Raw genomic sequence first — 21,678 nt, 5'->3', positions numbered from 1 at the left:
CTTTAAATACAATTCAAATTTTGCAGAAGCACGGTTATCTATTAAGCAATAAATAAATACGTGTCTCGAATTTGAATTATATTTTTAACGTCTGATATGAAGTCAGTTTTATTCAGCAGATCAACAAAAAAAAAAAACTAATTACTCACTTGCAAAGTATACTGCCAAAACATCCGAAACTACTTCCATTGGCTACGAGACGCGAGTATGAAACGGTCATAATTTTAAAGCGGAAAAATGCTCACGTATACCGTATCGTCACATACCGAACACTTATCACATGGTACAATATATTTTTTTAATCACATTATTTAATGATTATGATTGCACTTTTGTTATAAGAACTACGCGTATAAAGCAATGCGAATTACCATTAGAAAATCATATGCAAGTTGAAAAAAGGATCGAGCACGTCATTCGATCGTGTACACAAAACAACATTAAATAAATAAATGTTCTAGTGTAAAAGGTATGTGCGTGCGTACGTGTGTGTGTGTGTACTTATATGTTTTGTATTTATCGGATTTGGTCGACGAATGAACAACACCACAACAGCATTAAACAAAAAAATATGTATAACTTTATTTTTCTCTACACATGAAAAACGAACTCGCCAATCAGGTTGTTCGGCGTCCCGTACGGTTCTGCCACTATTCTGTTGGTGTCGTTCTACGGCAAGACCATCAGACGTATATTTTCACCGCTCCCTTCCATTGCTCCGATCACTTTTATTGAAAACCACTGCGTACCGCCGGTATGTGTAGTACATGACGTGCAGCGAGCGCTACCAATGTATATATGTATATTCGTACACATGCATATAGAGGTGTACAACGCGAGTAATAATATGTAGGCATGTTCATAATGGAGTGTAAGTGTCTTCGGTGCTTAAGTTTGATCAGCGGGTAACTCTTTATATTATATGTTATGATATTTTTTCCCCCGCCTTTGTCTCCTCTGACGACGATCAAACAGTTCATATTAGGGCCTACTTATTAGAACGTCTGGCAATGCAACGACTCCCATTATTATAAAAACATTCGTGGCGATATTTTTTTCATTTTTTTTTTCCATTCTAACAATAGACCCTAAACTATATATTGTTATGGTAAATCCTATACGACGTAAGCTGGTATCGAAGCTAGTAGGAACATCATGGTCCATAACTACGATGGCGTAATATATTATTGTAGTTATGTCTACCCGAATAAAAGAAGTTCATTTTTCCGTAGTCTGTATTCAGTCGGTGTTAACATTCCTCTGAAAATAATCAGACAACGTATTTTGTTAATTAGATTCCGGTTCAAGAAATCATATCGTAATAGATACAGTTGTCAAAAATACCGTGACTACAAAATAAAGGTGATAAGAGTGCTTCTTTAAAGTATTTGTATTTTTATTAATATTTTCGAACCTCAATACGGTATCAAAAGTGACAGACACTCCTTTGGCCGTCATTTTTTTGAAAAGAGCCCAACATTCTTTTTCTTTGTCCGATTTAAGCGTCGGTTGCCCATCAACTACATCATAACGAACGGCGATTTCTGCAATTTCATCTTCTCGTTTTTCGTTGTCACTTTCAGGAATTTTTTCTTCTTTTACCACTTCTCCGTCATCGTCTTCTTCATCCCTGTAAGAATGATTATATAATATAAAATATATACTTCGTATAGTTACTGACACGAACAATAAACCTACACAGTTGAATCAATTTTCATGTTTTGCCATTCAATGGCAACTTTAATATCAATCGAGTATTACCGAAAGACTACCGGAATATCGGCTAAGTAAAACAGGGAAGATATTCGCATGTTATAAGTAATATATGTAATTTTGCCATCACGTTTGAGCATTCCTCCCCCTCCGTTCAGTATTTTAGGTACATCGATAAATGTAGGATGTCGTGTTAACGTGCAGTAAAAATGATTACAGAAACTTGAATAATTTTCAATAAATCGAAATGTATAATAATATGCAGACCATACAGTGTTATGATGTAGGTCATGTCGTTTAAGAAATACATACGGTTTTAACTGTTGAAAATAAATATATTTTAGAGTTCATATGTTATTCTCAATAATAATATCATCCAAAATGTGTAATATAATATTACTAAAAGTTAAACATGCAGGTATGTCATTGACAATATTATTTTATGACATGATGTATATATCATTAAAAAATATTACGAATACAATGTATATTTTATTATCTGTTGTATATATATATATATATAATACTAAACTTAATAGAATTTATAAGAGCTATTTATAAAATATATACATATTTATATAGTTCGTTGTACTTATATGTATGTAATTGTTCATAGTATGTGACGCGGGATAAAATGTAATTGCAATATTCACCAATAAATATTAAAAATGATAAAGAGGCATTGTAAAATAAAACATCACATTTTTTTGTATATTAAGTTGCCTATTTATCGAAAAACCAGTATAACCAATACAAAAAAATATTTTCAATTGATTCAATCCCATAAATATTTTTATGATTATAGTTACGGCAAATAGATTATGCCAATACAAAGCATGACTTAGAAAAACAAGCTCAAATGATGACTATGATATATTACTATGCAATTTTAATGATTATTAAATTCAATTAAATGTACTAAAGTTCTGTATTATGGTATTGTCAAACAAAAATATCTTACACTTGGGAATTTTTTTAAGTTCTCTTAAAATATGAAAATATATACTTCAGTTCAACTTAATTGTTATACCTATTTACAAAATGATAAATATATAGATATACTTCATAAAATAATAACATTTAAAATTTAAAATTCAAAACTAATAGTAAGCAATTAATATACTTTCATACCTCGATAATTCTAATGTTCTTGATTTAATTAATGATTTTCCAACACGATTATTGAGAACTTTTGGTTTTCCCATTGATTGCATTGCGCTATCAAATGATTTTTGATGATGATAACGCATACTATTATTAAATTGAGGAAATGTCACTGTAAAATAATGGAATAAAAATTATAAATCAATTAAACTAATTATTTATTCAATGGAATTAATTTGACTATTTACAATGTAATTTATTAATTATTAATAAATTTGCCAATTAATTTAATTAGATTCATAAAAAAAATTATTTTAAATCTACTAATTAATTTAAAAGTTCTAACATAATGTGTAAAAATGAGCATGAAAAGTTTACTTTGATTTTGCAGAAGATAACATAAGAACAAGTAAGCACAATTAGACTGAAACATAATATTATTGGTTCACTATTCGTCTCTACGTTTATTTAACATTATATATATATATATTGTATTTTTGACGTTTGTTCAAATCAAGAATATTGAGTTTATAATATATAATATTAGTATATAATATTTAAATACCTAATTTTAAATAATAAATATTTTATAATTACGCAAAAATTTAAAAATGCACACCAATACTTTAAAAATAGTTTTCTTGATTAACATTATTCAAAAGTTATAGGTGGATGATAAAAAAAATTTAAAACTTAATTAAATAAAAAAATATTATTTTGAAAAGAATCATTTAAATGAATAATTCCAGTATTAAAATAAAACTCTAGAATTTTGATAGTATCAACCCTTACTTTTGTAGTAAAAAAAGTACTTTGTACAAAAATAACTATTCATTCTTCGTACATAAAAATTATTAGCAATCACATATTTCTCTGTCTAACAGCATTCATTAGGATTATTATACTGAGTATTGTTATATATTACATAGCAAATAAATTAAAACTTTTAAACTGCCTTTTATATTTTAGTGTTTTTTTTTTATAAAGAGTACCAGTAGTAAGTATATTAAAATTAATATATTGAATTCAAAATTAATTTGTATATAATATTTATAGAATTACAATGAAAATTTAATACCTACGTATTTATTTTTATGTGAAATAATAATATGAACATGACAAATAATATATTATTACAAAGTATAAAAATGTACACTATTTTTCTATGTTTATACCTGTATAATATTTGAAAAATTCATATTATATAAAACCTATTAACGAAATACATTTTTATTTAATTAAGATTTACGTAAAATTATCAAATTACCAGTTTTCGTGGATACATCATCGGGAGTAGACGATTCCTCTACATCACTTCCAACTGGGCTTAAAAGTGACATCATTGTGACCACTTCTATATTTTGATTTTTTTTGCCAAATTTGGGCCCATTAGGTAATCGACTATCACCATTGATGCTTTTATGGAAAGCTTTACTCCTACAAGACTTTAATTTCCTAGTCGGAAATTTATGTATTTCTTGGGATTTTCTCCGAGAATTTGTCGAATAATATTCTTGGGTAGGATTTACACTTTGTTGCCTAGTCGATGGTGCTGACATTGCTCTGGTTAATGTTTGTCTATCATTTTGTTGTTTTGCAGTCTTATAAAACCTAACTCTCCTTGCAGCGGCCGAAAGTGGTTTTTCTTCTTCACTAGAATCATCCGGTAAGTTTTCACTTTCCTCTACATGATTCTGAAGTTGTACTTCTAACGCAGTTCGGCAAGAATCTATCTCCTGTTCTTCAACTGTTGATTCTTGTACTTCATCTGTAGCTTCCATCAATGGGTCCTCAATAACATTCCTAGCCAAATAAATATTTATACACGATTTTGATTGCTCTCGGTCGATCCATGCTTGTCTTATTCTTTGGGCAAATTGTTCTTTAGATTCTTGTACAACTTCTGGTTTTAAACACACTTTGGTCGGGTTTGCCGTAGGTCTAGATTTTTTTTCATTCTTTAACAACTTATTAATAGAACGAGAAATAACTTCTGCGTTGCAATTATTATCCTTTTCAGTTTTATTAAAACTAGAATCTTTTTGAAAGCATCCTTTTTTTGCCAATGTTTTTTTGTCATCTTGATTGTTTGCGCGGTTGATTGTTAAACTCTTAGACTGTTGACTACCAGGACATTTTTTATGATCTACGTCTTTAGACATGTTAATAAATCCAAAATTTACCTAAAAGTTTCATTATTATAGTATTGAGTGTACAATATAAGAATATAATATACATATAAACCCAATAAAAATATTTTTTTCATCATTAAAATGTTTGAGTTGATTAGATATGTTAAATATAATAATCCTAAAAATTATACTTGCTGTATATACATAATATATAATTATTATATTCCTTTTAAAAGATTTTTAAGATTTCCCCATTTTCCACAAAATAGTCTCAACTACTTTTAATCTACACTCTCATCTCTACATTGTTCAAGTTTAATTAATAATCTTTAAATTAATCCTTTTATTTTTGTATAGTAATTTTTTTTATTTTATAATCAAAAATTGATCGATAACAATAAATAACTATCGAGTTATAATTTTATAGATTGAAATTATTCATAAAAACATAGATACAAGACTTAATACAGCTTCGTGGAGATATATAATAATAATACGTATGAAAATAATATCTACTTAGTTATTGTTGTTAGTGATAACAATAATTTTATTATTTATCTATTATGATAACTATAACTTACATATTTCAAGAAAGATGCTTCATATACGAACATTCGACTCTGACAGTGACACAAACACTTCTAAGCATTTTTGATTTGTTTTTCACATGAACTTCACATCATTTATTGATCTTGAGAAAATATTGTTTTCACTATATTTTCATGAGTTTTCACCGGTATAATGACTTTGTTTATAAAACGTCACCAAGACGACAATCCATCGACCAACTATTCGTTTAAATGTGTATGCACACTTTTTTTTGTCTTAACACATTTGAAGTGTCGTTATAATTAATTGTTTTTAGAATATGAGTTTAATACGTAGTTTCATTGTTTGTTCATACTCATTAAATACTTAAAGTTAACTATTTATTATAGAACTTTGAAGTTTTATTTAAACATTTGACGGGCGAACTTTTACTTCAGTTATTCTTTATTAATAAACTAGTTGCTTATGTACCACTTTATTATGTATAATATATCACCATGTACATATATATTGTTTTAGATTATTTATTTTAATTTAATTTAATGGTTTTGAATAAAATATAACTAGATAATAAAGCAATTTACTTTTTATCATTATTATTTTATTAAAAACTGAGATTAAAAAAGGTCCTTTTACTGTAATCAAAAATAAAATATTATTTCTTAGATGATAATTTTGATTTTTTAAATAAAAACACATCTACAGCCATCCCAATACTACCCTGGTTTTACAACCTCAATCTTTTTATAAAAAGCATTAAATCGTCCTCTCGTCTCCGATTTGGCCATACACCACTCCCTTCTCATTTCTTTAAAATGTCACTTAACGATTTTCCTCTCTGCACACTTCATACTGACCCAATGATTTGTGATATTAGTCGTTTACTTTTCATATGTTCTAATCTGTCAGCACATCGTGATCGCCTCTTTTCTCGTTAAGACTCCATCAACATCCCTATCAATACAATGAATATATTCTTGAGCCAACAGAAGAATACCATATTAAATATATATTTAACCATACAGATTTAATGTGATCTTGTATTTTTATTCTTGTAAGCAATTTTTTGTACTATTAATAATTGTAGAAATTAATTTTTCACACAAAGTTTCAATAAAAATAAATAAAAAACATAAGCACATTTAAATTTTCACAAAATATTAATCATTGTTAGACAACTCAAATATTGCACAAATTAAGTTTTATTATTTTATTAAAAAAACATTGATCCAAGGTAATTTTATGTCACACCAAATAATACCAAAAAACAGGTTAGAAAAAAACTTCGTGATTCATTTACAATAAAATGTAAATGATTTTAAACTAAAACGATTAATTCTATTGTTGATTTGAAACATTTTTTACCAAGTACCTACCTACTTAAATTCACATTATTCAGGTTTAATTATTAAAATAATTGCATATGCACAGTATTAAATTACAAACAAATATTTCGTGTTGCGCATGTTTGAATTGAAGTGTAATTTATCGGTATCTTGAATTTTAACAATTCATTTTATATTAAAAAAAAAATAATTATAACATGTATCTATATTTTTGTATTTAATGACTCGTAGTTTTCATATGAGAACGTTTTTTCTACTACGTTATAATTCAATAATTATAACTAAGATAAAATATAATATAGTAGTGTATTTAGTACATAATGTATATAATGTGATCTATTCAAATTTATCGACATTAAATATATATGTATATGTATAGGATATGTTAATCTACTGTTTACTGAATTTTTCTTAAAACTATTTTCTTACTGATACAAGTTTAAACATTGGTATTAAATTTAAAGACATATCTTCACTAAATGCCAATAATATTTTATTGATATTTTATTCTTATATTTTTTCTTTATTTTAAGTTATGGCAATTGTAAAATAATAATTTTTTCTAAGAAATTCCTTACATTAGTCATAATTATCTATTTAGTGGACCAATCAAGTCAAAACAATATTTCTTATAATTGTGATAAATCCACCAAAAAATACCTACGTGACTATTCTAATTTATACGGTTATATATATTTATCATTTTTTAATCTGTTATCTTAGTTTATAGTTAAGCCAGGGGCGGATAGGCATAATCTGACCGGCCCGGGAAAAATAGAATACAGCGGCCCACATGATTATATCCAAGTTCCAACTAAATAATTACCTCAACTTTGAAAGAACCGAATCGACAATCGCAACCTTTTTTTTTTCGACGTGCTTAAATAATATGATATTTAAAATTATAATATATATATTATACTTTCCAATTTTACACATGTTTTGCTCTCTTCTAACAACTCTTCGATTTTTATTTCTTTTATTTTCAGCACCTCCTTTTATTTTTAATTCATTTTGAAGCATACCTGGTTATACAACATTTTAGCAATATTATACTATTTACATGGTTCGCGTATAATTATTTATTTATTTATTGTTATAAACGCCTTTGTAGGCTCAAGTGCAATTTAGTGTAAGTTTATAATACAAAGTTGTGACATGATATAATAATAAAAAGTACAATTTTGATAATAAAAATAAAATAACAACAGATTAATTTAAACAATAGTATTACTCATTATTGTGGAAAAACATGATATATCAGTATTCAACTTTGCCGTGGGGTTTTATTAGTGATTATATATGATAATTTAAATTTGAGCAATCAGTTATTATCACACAGAATTATATGCATTAAAAACCAATCAAATATGTGATAAAAGATCTTTAACGTGCACAAGTATATACACTAATATGTCAAAATATGCATTAAAAAAAAAAAAAAAAATTGCACTCAAAATTTTGAATAAAATTTAATTTTTAATTTTTGATCATTCAATTAAAATAATAAAAAAAAAAATTTACATTTAAAATTATGTAATTCTACTATAAATACTTTTTTTTCTTCTTCGTTTTAAAGGAATTTACTATGATATTTATAGATTTAAGTTAGATTTAAATATATATTATCAGTATTATATTTATTTACTTTTATTTGTATATATGTACATACATAATAGTATTAGTAGTAATATTTTTCATCGGACCATTTTCGTCAATATAAGCAACAGCCCATCGGGAAAATCCCGATGTCCCGGCGGCTTTATCCGCCCTTGAGTTAAGCCATATTGATTTTAATTAGATATATACTGAATTTATAAAAAAATAACTGTGGAAATGTACTACTTTATTTTAAAATGATGGGCAATGAGAGCAGTTAAGTACTCTACTAATATGTCTCTCAAACTTTATACTTACGGTTTATGTCAATTCGATATCATAAAGAATGTAATTTAGTACATTTGAAAGATTAAATCCTAATAAAAAGAACAACGGTTTGTAAGACAAATTTAACAATTTAAAAATGTATTTTTATTAAATTTTACTTGCTGAAAAAGAAAAAGAAAAAAATATATTATTATAAAATAATCTCTGAGTAAAGGCAGTAAGTATTTCGATAAAATATTAATAGAGCTAATTTTCAGAGGCGGAACTGGAAATCTGCATAAAAATTTAAGTGGCATTTTCACGAATCTCATCGTTAAAGATGGCTCATTTTAAAATTCTGAATGGTTTAAAAAATGTCAATTAGTTAAATTATTTATATTAGCATAGCTGGTATAGTTAATTATCGTAACAGTCTAAGTGGAATATTGAAATCAGGAACTAAAATTATGAAACAATTATTATAATTATTATAATTATTATACATGTAGTACAATACATACACTTTATGTAATACTACCTAAATGTTAAGTGTTGTAAGAAATTAGTAAGTGTTTCTAGTGTTATTTTTTGAAATTCTCGACCAATTGCAAATAATAGAGAAAATCTGACATATATTAATAAAAAAAAAAACATTTAGGTACGGCTTATCATTTTTTTTTTTTTTATTACTCCAAAAACAATTATGGTTGAGACTTAACATTTTTATTGAATGCTAAGATTACCATTATCTAAGATTTGTATAATTTTCAAATAATGTTTTTTTTGTGCTTATTGTAGTTACTTTAGTGTTGCCATACGTCTCGAAAAACCGTGATTGTCACCGGTTTTAGACTTCGTGTCCCGGAAAAATGTTTTCAAAACGTCCATATTTCCCGGCTTAGACGTCTATAGGAAATGTAGTATTGTTTAATTTTTAATTTTGACCAGTTTATCTCTAAGTACATTTCTAATCGTAATCGATTAACAATATATAATAAAATATAATTTGTAATCTGTATATATAAAACAGTAAGCTGATTGACTGCTATCAACGCACAGCTCAAACCATTGGACGGATCTGGCTGAAATTTGGCATACAGATAGCTATTATGATGTAGACGTGCGCTCAGAAAGGATTTTTCGAAATTTTGAATTTAAAGGGTTGAAATTGGTAAAAGAAAATTTTTACATGTAATTTGTATTATTAAACCTAACTAACCTAACCTAAAGGTCCTAAGTCGGCGTTAACGCGTTGTTGGCGGATAGAGCCGCGGTAGCACCGTTGTCGTTTATTGTGATTATCCTACATATTATATTTATGGCTGCGCGTGACGAAAACGTTTGCTTATATAAAATGTATGCCCACGTGCTGTAAATTATATGTACTTGGCCGCTTTGTCGTTGTCGTTGTCGTAGCGATAGCCCAGCGTTCGATAAAGGACCAGTAAACGGTTTCGGTATACAAGTGTAATATAAAACAGCTTACTGCCGGATTAGTTTTTTAGATTTTTCCGTGTTCGGTTTTTGTTGTTAGGAGGATTAATTTAACGTTGTTTAATTTAATTACCTAAGAAATGGCTAAAGAAAGTCTTTTAGTTAATGGAGAACTTGAACAACATACTGTTGTCCCCATTGTTGGCGATGGTACCTGTTTATTCCGAGCTCTTTCTTTTTTAATACATGGAACACAAGACAATGCGATGGAGGTGCGATCACTAATTGTTGGACATGTGGTGAATGACTGGACCAAGTTTTCATTTATGTCCCACAGTAGAAATGGTGATAATTACTCAATGGCCAATGAATATTATGCTGATATGATAAAAAATGAAACTTATGGTGGGCTTTGTGAGTTTATAGCAGCGGGATGTATATTTCCATTTAATTTTAAAGTTTATCGAAATGGTATCTTATACACGGAGTCCGGATCTAATGATTGTCCAGTAAAGCTTTTGCGATTTGGATAAGATTTGCCCAATGGACATTTTGATGCTTATCTTCTTACTGCGACAGAAAACAATACTCAGAGTCGTATAGAGAAACTGGTCGATGAACGCGAACATTCACCTATTGCATCTTCAGTACACAGTAACATTTCTGCAAACATTTCACTATCCCAATCAAGTGAAACAGATCAATCTATTTCGTCCTGTCGAAAACGAAGGGCTAGATTTACTAATTACACAAGAAAAAAACAAATAAAAAAAGCACAAAAAAAATATAGACAGAATCAAACTGAATCTAGGTATAAGGAAAATACTACTATGCGTCTATGGAAAAGCAAGGTGCATTCAGGTATGGCATATGATCCAGATATTGCATATAGAACTGACACCTGTGTAGCTTTGGGTTCTATGACCTATAAGTGTCAGTGGTGCAACGCTTTGAAGTGGAAAGATGAAACACTTGGTATGTGTTGTAGCGCCGGAAAAGTACAACTTGAGAGGTTAAAACAACTACCTGAACCTCTCTACAGTTTGGTTAACGCTCTGCACCCAGATCATGTACAATTCATGAACAATATTCGAAAATATAACGCCTGTTTTCAGATGACGTCATTTGGTGGTAAATAGGTAACAGCAGACGGTTTCTTACCGACTTTTAAAGTTAAAGGACAGGTCTACCATTTAATTGGAAGTATATTACCTGAACCCGGACAGGGCGCACAGTACCTTCAAATCTATTTTGTCGGTGAAGACGAACGAGAAGTAAATATTCGGTGTTCTAAATATCCTAATTTAAAACCCAATTTAATCAAACAACTGCAGGATATGCTACATCAAGTGAACCCATATATAAAATATCTGAAAAGTGCCATCGATAAAATACCTTCTTCAGAGTCATTTCAAGTTGTAATACATGCAGATAAAAAACCACCAGAAGAACATAGAGGCAGGTATAATGCACCAACAGCAAATGAAGTTGCTTTAGTATCAGTAGATCAGCAGTTTGATCGAAGAGACATCATCCTCGAAAACCGAAGTAACTCACTTCACCGTATCAGTAAGATACATCGACCATACGACGCACTGCAGTATCCTTTAATGTTTTGTTGGAGGGATGATGGGTATGCAATCAATATACCACAACGCGATCCAAAAACCAAGTTACCGCTTAAAAAAACGGTCTCTGCATCAAGTTTTTACTCATATAGAATAATGTTCAGAGAAGGGGAAGACAACTATTTAGTTAATTATCGTTCTCTTTTCAGTCAATAATTGGTAGATGAATACGCCAAAATTGAAACTGAAAGACTAAATTACATCAAAAACAACCGAGCCAAATTGCGTGCAGATAGTTACATTCATTTAAAAGATGCGATTGGACGACGAGACATAGAAGCTAATCAGTTAGGCCAAATGGTTATACTCCCGTCAACTTTTACTGGTGGGCCAAGGTATATGTATGAAAGAACATAAGATGCTATGACCTACGTTAGACATTACGGTCGTCCTGACCTTTTTATTACTTTTACATGTAATCCTCGCAGGGACGAGATAAAAGAGCTCTTACTTCCCGGTCAAAGATCATATGATCGACATGATATAATTGCAAGAGTGTTTCGGTTAAAAGTCAAAAAGACCATGAACTTATTGACAAAAGGTAAAATATTCGGAGAAGTGAGATGCTATATGTATTCAACAGAATGGCAAAAGAGAGGTCTATCACATATTCATATTCTTTTATGGCTTCAGCATCACATTACTCCGGATCAAATCGACAATGTTATTTGTGCTGAAATACTCGATCCCATACGTGACCCTCAGCTTCACGAAATCGTTAAATGTAATATGATTCATGGCCCTTGTGGCTGTTTTAATCGAAATTCACCATGTATGAAAGATAACGCGTGCAGTAAACATTACCCCAAGAATCTCATTAAGGAAACTCAAACTGGTGATGACGGTTATCCGAAGTACAAAAGACGTTCAACCGATGACGGTGGATTTTCCGTCAATATCAAAGGCGTAGATATAGATAATCGTTGGATAGTTCCTTATAATCCAGTACTGTTAAGAACATGTAACGCTCACGTCAATGTGGAATATTGCAGTTCGGTGAATTCCATAAAATATGTGTGCAAATACGTAAATAAGGGCTCGGATCAGGCTTCATTTGCCTTAGAAAATGAGAAAGACGAAATAAAAACTTACGAAAGTGGATGATATATAAGTTCATCAGAAGCCGTGTGGCGAATCCTTGAATTTCCAATTCATGAGCGTTTCCCTACCGTTGTTCACCTTGCTGTCCATTTAGAAAATGGACAAAGGGTTTACTTTAATGAAAAAAACCTACATGACAGTGTGAATAGTCCTCCTACAACTACACTTCTCTCATTTTTTGATTTGTGTAAAGTGGATGACTTTGCGAAAAATTTGCTTTACCCAGAAGTTCCTGCATATTACGTTTGGGACAAAAAAAAGTTCCAAAGAAGGAAGAGAGGAGTAAACGTTGTTGGCTGGCCAGATATCAAAAGAGAGCACGCTCTGGGTAGAGTTTATACGGTTCATCCAAACAATACAGAATGTTATCACCTTCGTATGCTTCTCCATGAAATCCGGGGCCCGATTTCGTTTGAAGCGTTGAAAACTGTAAATGGTCAAGTATATCCCACTTTTAAATCCACGTGTAAGGCTCTAGGGTTACTTGAAGATGATGAACATTTGTACACAGCACTAGAAGAGGCAGCACTTTGCCTATCTCCGCATATGATACGGGATCTATTTACGATTATATTAGTGTTCTGCCAAGTAACAGATCCCTTATATCTTTGGGACAAATTCAAAGAATACCTATCTGAAGATTTTAAAAAACGATTAGAACGACAGGATTCCGAGGATGCAGAACACTTAGCGGACGTAGCGTTGAACAAATGCTTATCGGTAATAGAAGATTCCGTGTTAGCATTAGGTGGTTAGCCACTTAAAGAATTTGGCTTACCTCAGCCAAGCAAATCTGAACAATTTGATAATAGAGAGTATCTCAAGAAAACAAGTTATGACTTAGTAGCCTTAGAAGACGTCGTAAGAAACAATGAAGAATCTCTGAATGACGAACAAAAGTTTGCTTACAATCAAATTATTACAAGTGTTAATAATAATGAGGGTCGAATATACTTTTTAGATGCTCCAGGTGGAACTGGAAAAACTTTCTTAATCAATTTGATTTTAGCGAAAGTTAGAAGTACTCGCGACATTGCCTTAGCTGTAGCATCTTCTGGAATCGCAGCAACACTGCTCGAGGGTGGTCGAACGGCCCATGCTACCTTCAAATTACCACTCAATCTAACAACTTCGGCCACTCCTTTTTGTAATATATCAAAACAAAGTAATTTTGCGGAAGTTTTAAAAGATACAAAATTAATAGTGTGGGACGAAATTACAATGGCGCATAAGGGTGGTGTTGAGGCTTTAAATAGATCTCTAAAGGATATAAGGGAAAATAAAAGGTTAATGGGTGGTGTAACGGTTTTACTGGCTGGAGACTTTAGGCAGACTCTACCAGTAGTACCAAAAGGAACCAGAACTGATGAAGTCTAGTCATGTCTTAAAAGACCTACTTTATGGCCTAAGATTAATATACTCAAACTGTCAAAAAATATGAGGGTACACTTGGGAGAGGAAAAGTTTGCTGGTGGATTTTCAGATCTTTTACTTGAAATTGGCAATGGTGATTATCCATCGTTTGATAAAATGATAACTATCCCAGAAAATTTGTGTACAGTTATAACTACGGTTCAGGATTTAATATCAACAATTTATCCAGATATTGCTCATATTCATGATAAGCCTATGGAATGGTTGTGTGAACGTGCTGTACTCACTCCAAAAAAATGACCAAGCGGCGGCTATCAATGATACACTGCTGATGTCTTTTGAAGGGGAAGAAAAAGTATATACTTCTATAGATATGGTGGTTAACATGGACGATGCAACTAATTATCCGGTTGAATTTTTAAATTCATTGAAACCACCAGGCATGCCATATCATAGGCTTATTCTGCGTGTGGGCACACCTATTATATTGTTGCGAAATTTGAAACCGCCTAAACTGTGCAATGGGACCAGGCTTAAAGTCAAAGCTTTACATCGCAATATAGTTGAAGCCACAATTTTAACAGGATGTGCAAAAGGGGAAACTGTGTTTGTACCACGAATCCCTTTAATTCCGAATGATCATCCGTTCGAATTTAAACGATTACAGTTTCCCCTGAAAGTCTGTTTTGCAATGACTATAAACAAGTCTCAAGGCCAGACTCTTGAATTTGCAGGAATAGATTTTCGAGAAAACTATTTTTCACATGGGCAGTTCTACGTAGCTTGCTCACGCTTAAGCTCACCCAGTAGCTTAGTGATTTTGTCGCCTACTAATAGATCAGTGAAGAACATTGTCTACAAAGAAGTTTTGTAGATAACATATTGAAAAACTATTAGTAAAACATTTATTTTGAACCTTTAGTGCTAAAATTTATCGTAAACAAAGCTTCTGCCGCCAAAAGCTATAACTTATCGAATAGGTTATGATAATAATCATTATCTTAAAAACTAAATTAATATGTATAAAATATTATTTCAAAAATCTTAATTAATTTAAATTTTGTAATTACAATTACTGAAGACGTCTGGGGTGTTTATTAGCATATGCATCAACTACTTCTTCAGGTTTTATAATTATTTCAGGGTGTATATTAAGGTGTATTCAGGGTGTATACAATGGTAATCCGTTAAATCGATGGTATCATATTATCATGATATATTGATATTCCAGTATTTCACCGTGTGCCTGTGCGTGAAAAAGGGCCTACAATAATAAATAAAGTATAAAATACGGTGAATGGGGGGAGGGGGAACGGGCTCCATGGGCAAATCTCGTAAATACGTCCTTGATTATAATCATTATTATCAATAGGTACCTAGGTGTTTAATGTTTATTGTAGTAATGTAGTGTACCATTAAGCAGTATTTATAAATAATGTACAACATTTAATGATAGTTAATCACTAAAATGTTACAGAAAAAAAAAATGAAAATGCTCTGTACGTATCAGGATGAATACAGAATACATAAAAAAATATTTTAAGTTAACAATATTGTTTTCCATATAATATTAATTTGATAATTTTCATTATTTTATAATCAGTTACGGCTTTACGGGTTCCAAGAGTGAAGTAATAACTATTCAGCGTATTAGTTACTTGTGTATACTAAAATCAAATACCTACTGTATTTGGAACTTCCATAGAAAAATAAGAAATTAAGTTTAAAAATACCAAAAATATTTTCCCGACATGAAAATACAAATAAAATGACATACCTATCAAGAAATAATATTTACTTATTAATAATACACGAATTGTGATTATGAATACAAAATCTATATGTATAAAAGAAACTCAGGTTATTTACAGAATTTATAATTCAAGGACGACTGGACCGATTTCGATGATCTTTGATTTGTTGGATTCATCTCCGTACAAGAATAAAAATAACTCTATCTTGGCAAGAATACAGACAATTATCTAGATAAGTAAAAATTTTATCTTAGATAAGTAATTAGATAACTTAGCGTTATTTATCTAGATAAAATAAAAGATGACAAAAAATCTATCTAGATAAGTCCCAACACTGCTTATTATTACATATAGTTGGGAAGTGACATTTTTAATTACGTAATATATTATTTTTAACAAAAATACTAAAATTATATTAATTTGGTGTTAATTAACACAAACATTTAAAAAATATTTGTCTCTTTTTTGATTATTTCTTTGTAATGATTAATATCACCTGTGTAAGCTATAATTTCTTATTTTTAAATTATTTAATTTTTAAACCAATTTTAATCTTACAACTCAATAAAGCTACATATTGACACAAAATGATTAGTGTAACTATTTTTAAATCTAAGTCCTTGTCTCCAATATCTATTTTTTTCATCTACAGTCATCAACAAATCCAGATTTGCTCGTTTGATTTGGTTTCCTTTTTCCTTGTACAAATTGATGCATACATTTTTAATTTAAAGGATTTATAATTGTAAAACAGTTAGACGAATCTATGGACCATATATTGATTCTGACACTGGAGAATGGAGGATACGCCACAATGATGAACTGAAGAACTTGTTTCAAAAATCAGATATTATATCCGAAATTAATAGGAGAAGATTAATGTGGGCTGGATGTGTCTGGAGGAAAGAGGGCTCTTTGATTAAGGCGGTTATTAAAGAAAATCCAACTGGAAAAAGACCGTTAGGAAGACCGCGTTTACGATGGAAGGATCGTATCAAAAAGGATGTTAAAGCAGTAGAACCAAATACACAATGGAGAGAAGCTGCAGAGGATAGGAAAAGATGGCGGCAAACTTCTTTGCAGGGATGGTCTTGAAAGCTGTAACCCACAAGAAGAAGAAGAAGAAAATAGTTAGACGAACTAATCATTTTGTTGAATTTTTTTAGATATATATTAATAAGTTATTGAATTACTTATTTAAGTAATATATTGTGCTAATTTATTTGTTTATACATTGTTTAAATAATTTTAGTAACCATTTGTTATGTTAAAATAGTATTTATAATTTAATACTATTTTGTTTATATTTTTACAAAGGACCGTAACTTGTTTCAGGTTCAGAAGTGCAGTTTACAGTTATGTACTGTTTCATTTTACTAAGAAAGTTAATTTACATTAATTTGCCATTGTCTTTTGCGTAAAATGAAATGGTAGTAATTCTGGACTGTTGTCATAAAGGTCATAAACTCATAACAAGGTTCAAACTAATGTCACCACTGCCTAATTTTGCTTAATCACATTCATTAATACATTTTAAAAACATACCTATAATAATTAATGAAATCCTAAACAATAGTAAAATATAATTCTTTAAATTGAATCATTTCATAATCATATGTATGTTCATAAAAACTAGCTATTTACAAACCACTTGAATAAAAAGTACAAATAATTGATTCTTATGATTATACATCTATGATAGTATTTAAAGAACATTATACTATGCAACTTAATATTGATTACTATGCACCTATGGAATCCAAACACCTGAATTAACACTCAAATCCTAAATACCATTCGGGTGTTTTGATATGTAAGTAAAATAAAACAACTTCTTTCATAACAATTAGGATCACCAATAATTTAAATAATAATGATATTAGATTATTTCGTTATTAATAATTTATAATTGAGTAATATATTTGTATTGTTTCTAGATCATAAATATGTAAATTAATAATTTACGAGTGATTGTTTAATTTTTCAACATAATTCGTACTAGGTATGTTATAAATTATATTATAACTTATATTTTAATTAAAAAAATAAATAAATTATAAACATAGAATATACATGAAAATTGTTACAAAAGGTGGGACAATAATTTACTTATTAATAATATTTGGCTCTAATGTGTCAGGTTTCTTCAATTTCTCCAATAATGATTGGGAGGAAACTTTGATTGTTGAAGATGTAGCAAAAGTTTTCTTTTTATCACACTGTTTGAATTGAAAAATTTTTCCAAATGGTACATGTTGTATGATTGGAAATTTTCCAAGAACCTAAAATAATAGTAGAAACAATTTCAATAACAAATTTAACAATAAGAAAATATAATATTACTTCTTTTTTATACATCTTAATAAGACCTTCATTAATTTTATTCCAACTTTGTACACCACTAATATTCCAGAGTTGGTTGGAATGTTCATGAAATACTCCTTTTTTTACTTGCATTATAAAATCAATACACCCCAAGAACATATATTTTGATTTAAACAATTGTACAACTTTTTCATCAACAAACAAGTTGGGATTAAGATCAGGGTTTTCTAGAATAAAAATCAAAAAAATTATTTTGAATTAAATGATTAGCACAACAGCAAGTAATATGTCAAATAAATTTTAAGAAATATATAACTTTTAGGAAACAAATTAAAATTTTATTATGTTCTATATTTTTTATAGGATTTCAAAACTTTTTATTATTATAAAAATAAAAATTAAAGTGGTTTTTAAAGGTTATAAATTGTCCACTTGTAAGATAACTACACTTTAAATATGCAAACAATTATATTACCAATTAACTGTGCACTACCCCAAATAAAAGGTACAAACTGATAATCATCCAAACTCCAAGCACCATGACTTCCAGCTGGTTCCATTTGATATCTAAGTTGAAGTCTTCGAACAATTTCCAAGTATCTATTAAAGTGAAAATGTAAACAAATATTTAATGTACAAAATAAAAACATATGAATACAATAAACTAACCTTGAAAATAAAACATTTACTGTAGCTTTACTATCACTCTGTTTTAAAATGTTAATTTTATATAAGCCACACAAAAACATGCAAAATGATAGTTCATGTCCTGTGCCATAATCAATACGAGTTGGATTTCCAAAACTATCAACAATATATGCTGTTAGTTCTGTAACATATTGTTGATCATCCAATAAAATTTCGTTTGACAGTATATCTGACAATCTCTAAAATTAAAATTCAAAATAAATTCACAACAAAGAACAAACTTCAAAATATATCATCAAACCATTTTTAATAAATTGTAAAATGTAGAAAATGCTTTATTTCCAAATCTACAGCTTTCTTTTAATGGTTCAACTTCTGTAATCCAATCATCTATCATGTTTAAAATTCTTAAGAACTTTTTAATCTCATCTGACAATATTAAAGTTTTATTCAATGGTATGGCAGTCACAGATTTATTCATGGCTGTTATAAATCCAATGTAATCCTAAAAATAAGGCATAAACATTATACAGCATTATATATACATTTATTTAAATTAGATATTGTTTTTATTAAATACTTAAATTTAAAAAAAAACTTAAATAAATAATTAAAAGTTTCACTTTTACAGAGTGCTGACATAATAAAAATTATTAATCTAATATTTAACACTTGATATGATTTTTAAACTGTAGTTAGGTGTATAGTTAAAATGTAATCAAAAGTAAATTGTTTTACTCAAAATAAATAAAAACAATAAATAACTAATTCCAAGTATCTCATAAATATTGATTTATGTAGATTTTATTCAATTTTGTAAGAATAAATAAATCAGAACCCTGTTACTACTTGTAAAATTGCAGAAGGGTCGGTATCTTTTGCTTAACTAGAACTAGCAATACTACAAAATTTGTGTTAACATTAATCTTGATTTATTCTTTTCAATGTATCATATAAAAATAATATTATTTATAAGTAATCAAATGTAAAAAGGGTGTAGGCAGAAATATAAAAAAACACAAGAAAAAAACTTACTAATAAGTAGGGCTCGGATTTTAAAGCAAATGCTTCTTTTTTTATATATGAGATAGAACTCTAATTTTTAAATATAAATTTGTTTCACATCTTTCTGTTTCTAAATAAATCAATTTATTTTGGCGTTTTTTTGTGTAAATGCTTTTTTTGCTTTTTCAGTTATTCCAGCTGTGGAGTTTTTATACATATGTGTATATTTATTATACTATAGTAATAAAAAAAAATAAAAATATTTAATTAATAACAAATGTGAAAACCCAGAATACAGACAAAATGGTTGTACTGGATTATTATTGTTTTCAGCTTCATTGTTAAATTTATTAAACGTATAGATTATCGATCTGCAGACAGTTAGATCATTGACAAAATATATAAATATTGTCTTAGACGCAAAAAATGTGTTAAATTAAGCTAATGAAGATATTGCAACTGCAATTTCGGGTAAACTAAATCGTGTTCTTATGAAAAACAAAGGCTGGAAACAATTACTAGACATTAATAATATACTAGTGGCATTTAATCAAACTAAATTAATTACCATAGGTTAGATTTAAATGAAACCTCTTGCATGAAGTATGTACCGATAACTTCAGTGGATGTAAAGCATTTATTTTCTTTGTATAAAAACATTCTGTCAGATAATGGAGACAGTTTTATAATTGAAAATCTCATAAAATACATGGTAGTTAATTATTTTTTTAATTTAATTAATTTCTTTTATTCAGTTTTATTACTAATTTGTGTTAATTTTCGTCATGCTCTTTTTTACGTTTTTTAAAGATAAATTTACTTTATTTTTGCTTTTTTAAGACAATTTTTTGTTATTTATTATGCTTTAAAATCCGAGCCCTACTAATAAGGCACTGACTAATTTATGTTCCATAAAACATACCTACTACTTAAACAATTATTAAACGTGATAATTAGTATTATAGAAATAACTTAGAATATATTAATAGATGAATTAACTGCTTCAGTTTTCACTTGCTTACATCGTATGCTTCAGATTTTTCCCACTCTTCAATGTCACTTTCATTTTTCACTCTGGTCTTGAACTCCATTCCACCTTTAACCGTGAAAACGTGTAAAATCAATACCTGAAATGTGTGTAAAAACACTATATATTATGTTGCGTACACACTAGACAGATGGATAATGTATGTGATTTTCTATTCGACAATGACCGTCACGTGTGCGGCAATCGGAAAAACAAGGGTTAAGTAAATTCGAATAAATATAATTCTAAGTACTCGAAAATGGAAAAACGAAGAACAAATCTGACCACGATGTTCCCAAATCCCTTAGTGCGCCTACTCGTGCGATACGTTATCATTTACAATACTATCGCCGTCGTCGTTCTTGTTGTTGTTATCAATAAACTTCGGCAGCAGCAGGTGAGAATTACAAAATTGAAAAACCACGAAGTATCGGTCAAACCCGTGCCGATAGTAAAGAAAACGTTCGTACATTAAATACGATTAAACAGGACGAGTGTGTTATCTGGAGTGGCCCGTAAATGTCATCCGTGTTTACTTTTTTTTTCATTCCTCTCCCCCCCATGCACGCAGCGAATCAAACAATAATAACAACAACAACCGCATGTGGTGGGGGACTGCGTCGTCGGTCGATCGCGTTCTTGAAGACAGTGGCAGATAACAATATAGACGCG

At 29.4% G+C, this 21,678-nt stretch overlaps 3 protein-coding genes across 8 annotated transcripts in view; all 3 read right to left on the bottom strand.

The window, feature by feature from the left end:
- LOC112680194 (bestrophin-4) overlaps positions 1 to 648 on the bottom strand; it is a 41,231-nt gene extending 40,583 nt beyond the window's left edge. For 2 of the 3 annotated variants that reach the window (XM_025550223.1, XM_025550222.1), the window contains exon 1: positions 150 to 648. In XM_025550223.1, the coding sequence (XP_025406008.1) occupies positions 150 to 220 (71 nt within the window). In that variant the 5' untranslated portion in view covers positions 221 to 648. The remainder of the gene's footprint in view (positions 1 to 149) is intronic. The other variant, XM_025550221.1, reaches the window with a different exon arrangement.
- On the bottom strand, positions 560 to 5,639 carry LOC112680195. Of its 2 annotated transcripts, none has more exons than XM_025550224.1 (5): positions 5,531 to 5,639; positions 4,085 to 5,000; positions 2,845 to 2,989; positions 1,345 to 1,630; positions 560 to 1,260 (listed from the first exon to the last, which is right to left on the bottom strand). In XM_025550224.1, the coding sequence occupies exons 1-5, from the start codon at positions 5,561 to 5,563 to the stop codon at positions 1,240 to 1,242; spliced, it is 1,401 nt and encodes a 466-aa protein (XP_025406009.1). In that variant the 5' UTR covers positions 5,564 to 5,639; the 3' UTR covers positions 560 to 1,239. The 2 variants fall into 2 exon arrangements, with proteins under 2 accessions (XP_025406009.1, XP_025406010.1); XM_025550225.1 differs by having other exon boundaries at positions 1,415 to 1,630.
- A 12,372-nt stretch (positions 5,640 to 18,011) lies between these two features.
- LOC112680130 (serine/threonine-protein phosphatase 2A activator-like) lies at positions 18,012 to 21,383 on the bottom strand. Of its 3 annotated transcripts, none has more exons than XM_025550134.1 (7): positions 21,292 to 21,383; positions 21,002 to 21,106; positions 19,276 to 19,479; positions 18,996 to 19,213; positions 18,802 to 18,926; positions 18,345 to 18,553; positions 18,012 to 18,283 (listed from the first exon to the last, which is right to left on the bottom strand). In XM_025550134.1, the coding sequence occupies exons 1-7, from the start codon at positions 21,340 to 21,342 to the stop codon at positions 18,107 to 18,109; spliced, it is 1,089 nt and encodes a 362-aa protein (XP_025405919.1). In that variant the 5' UTR covers positions 21,343 to 21,383; the 3' UTR covers positions 18,012 to 18,106. The 3 variants fall into 3 exon arrangements, with proteins under 3 accessions (XP_025405919.1, XP_025405920.1, XP_025405921.1); XM_025550135.1 differs by having other exon boundaries at positions 21,260 to 21,351; XM_025550136.1 differs by lacking the exon at positions 21,292 to 21,383 and adding an exon at positions 21,147 to 21,239 and having other exon boundaries at positions 21,002 to 21,075.
- Positions 21,384 to 21,678: the final 295 nt, after the last annotated feature.

This window comes from Sipha flava, unplaced genomic scaffold, assembly GCF_003268045.1.
Source record: "Sipha flava isolate LNK unplaced genomic scaffold, YSA_version1 174_pilon_pilon, whole genome shotgun sequence".
NCBI classification, from domain to species: Eukaryota; Metazoa; Arthropoda; class Insecta; order Hemiptera; family Aphididae; genus Sipha; species Sipha flava.
This window is presented reverse-complemented; position numbering and strand designations above follow the sequence as displayed.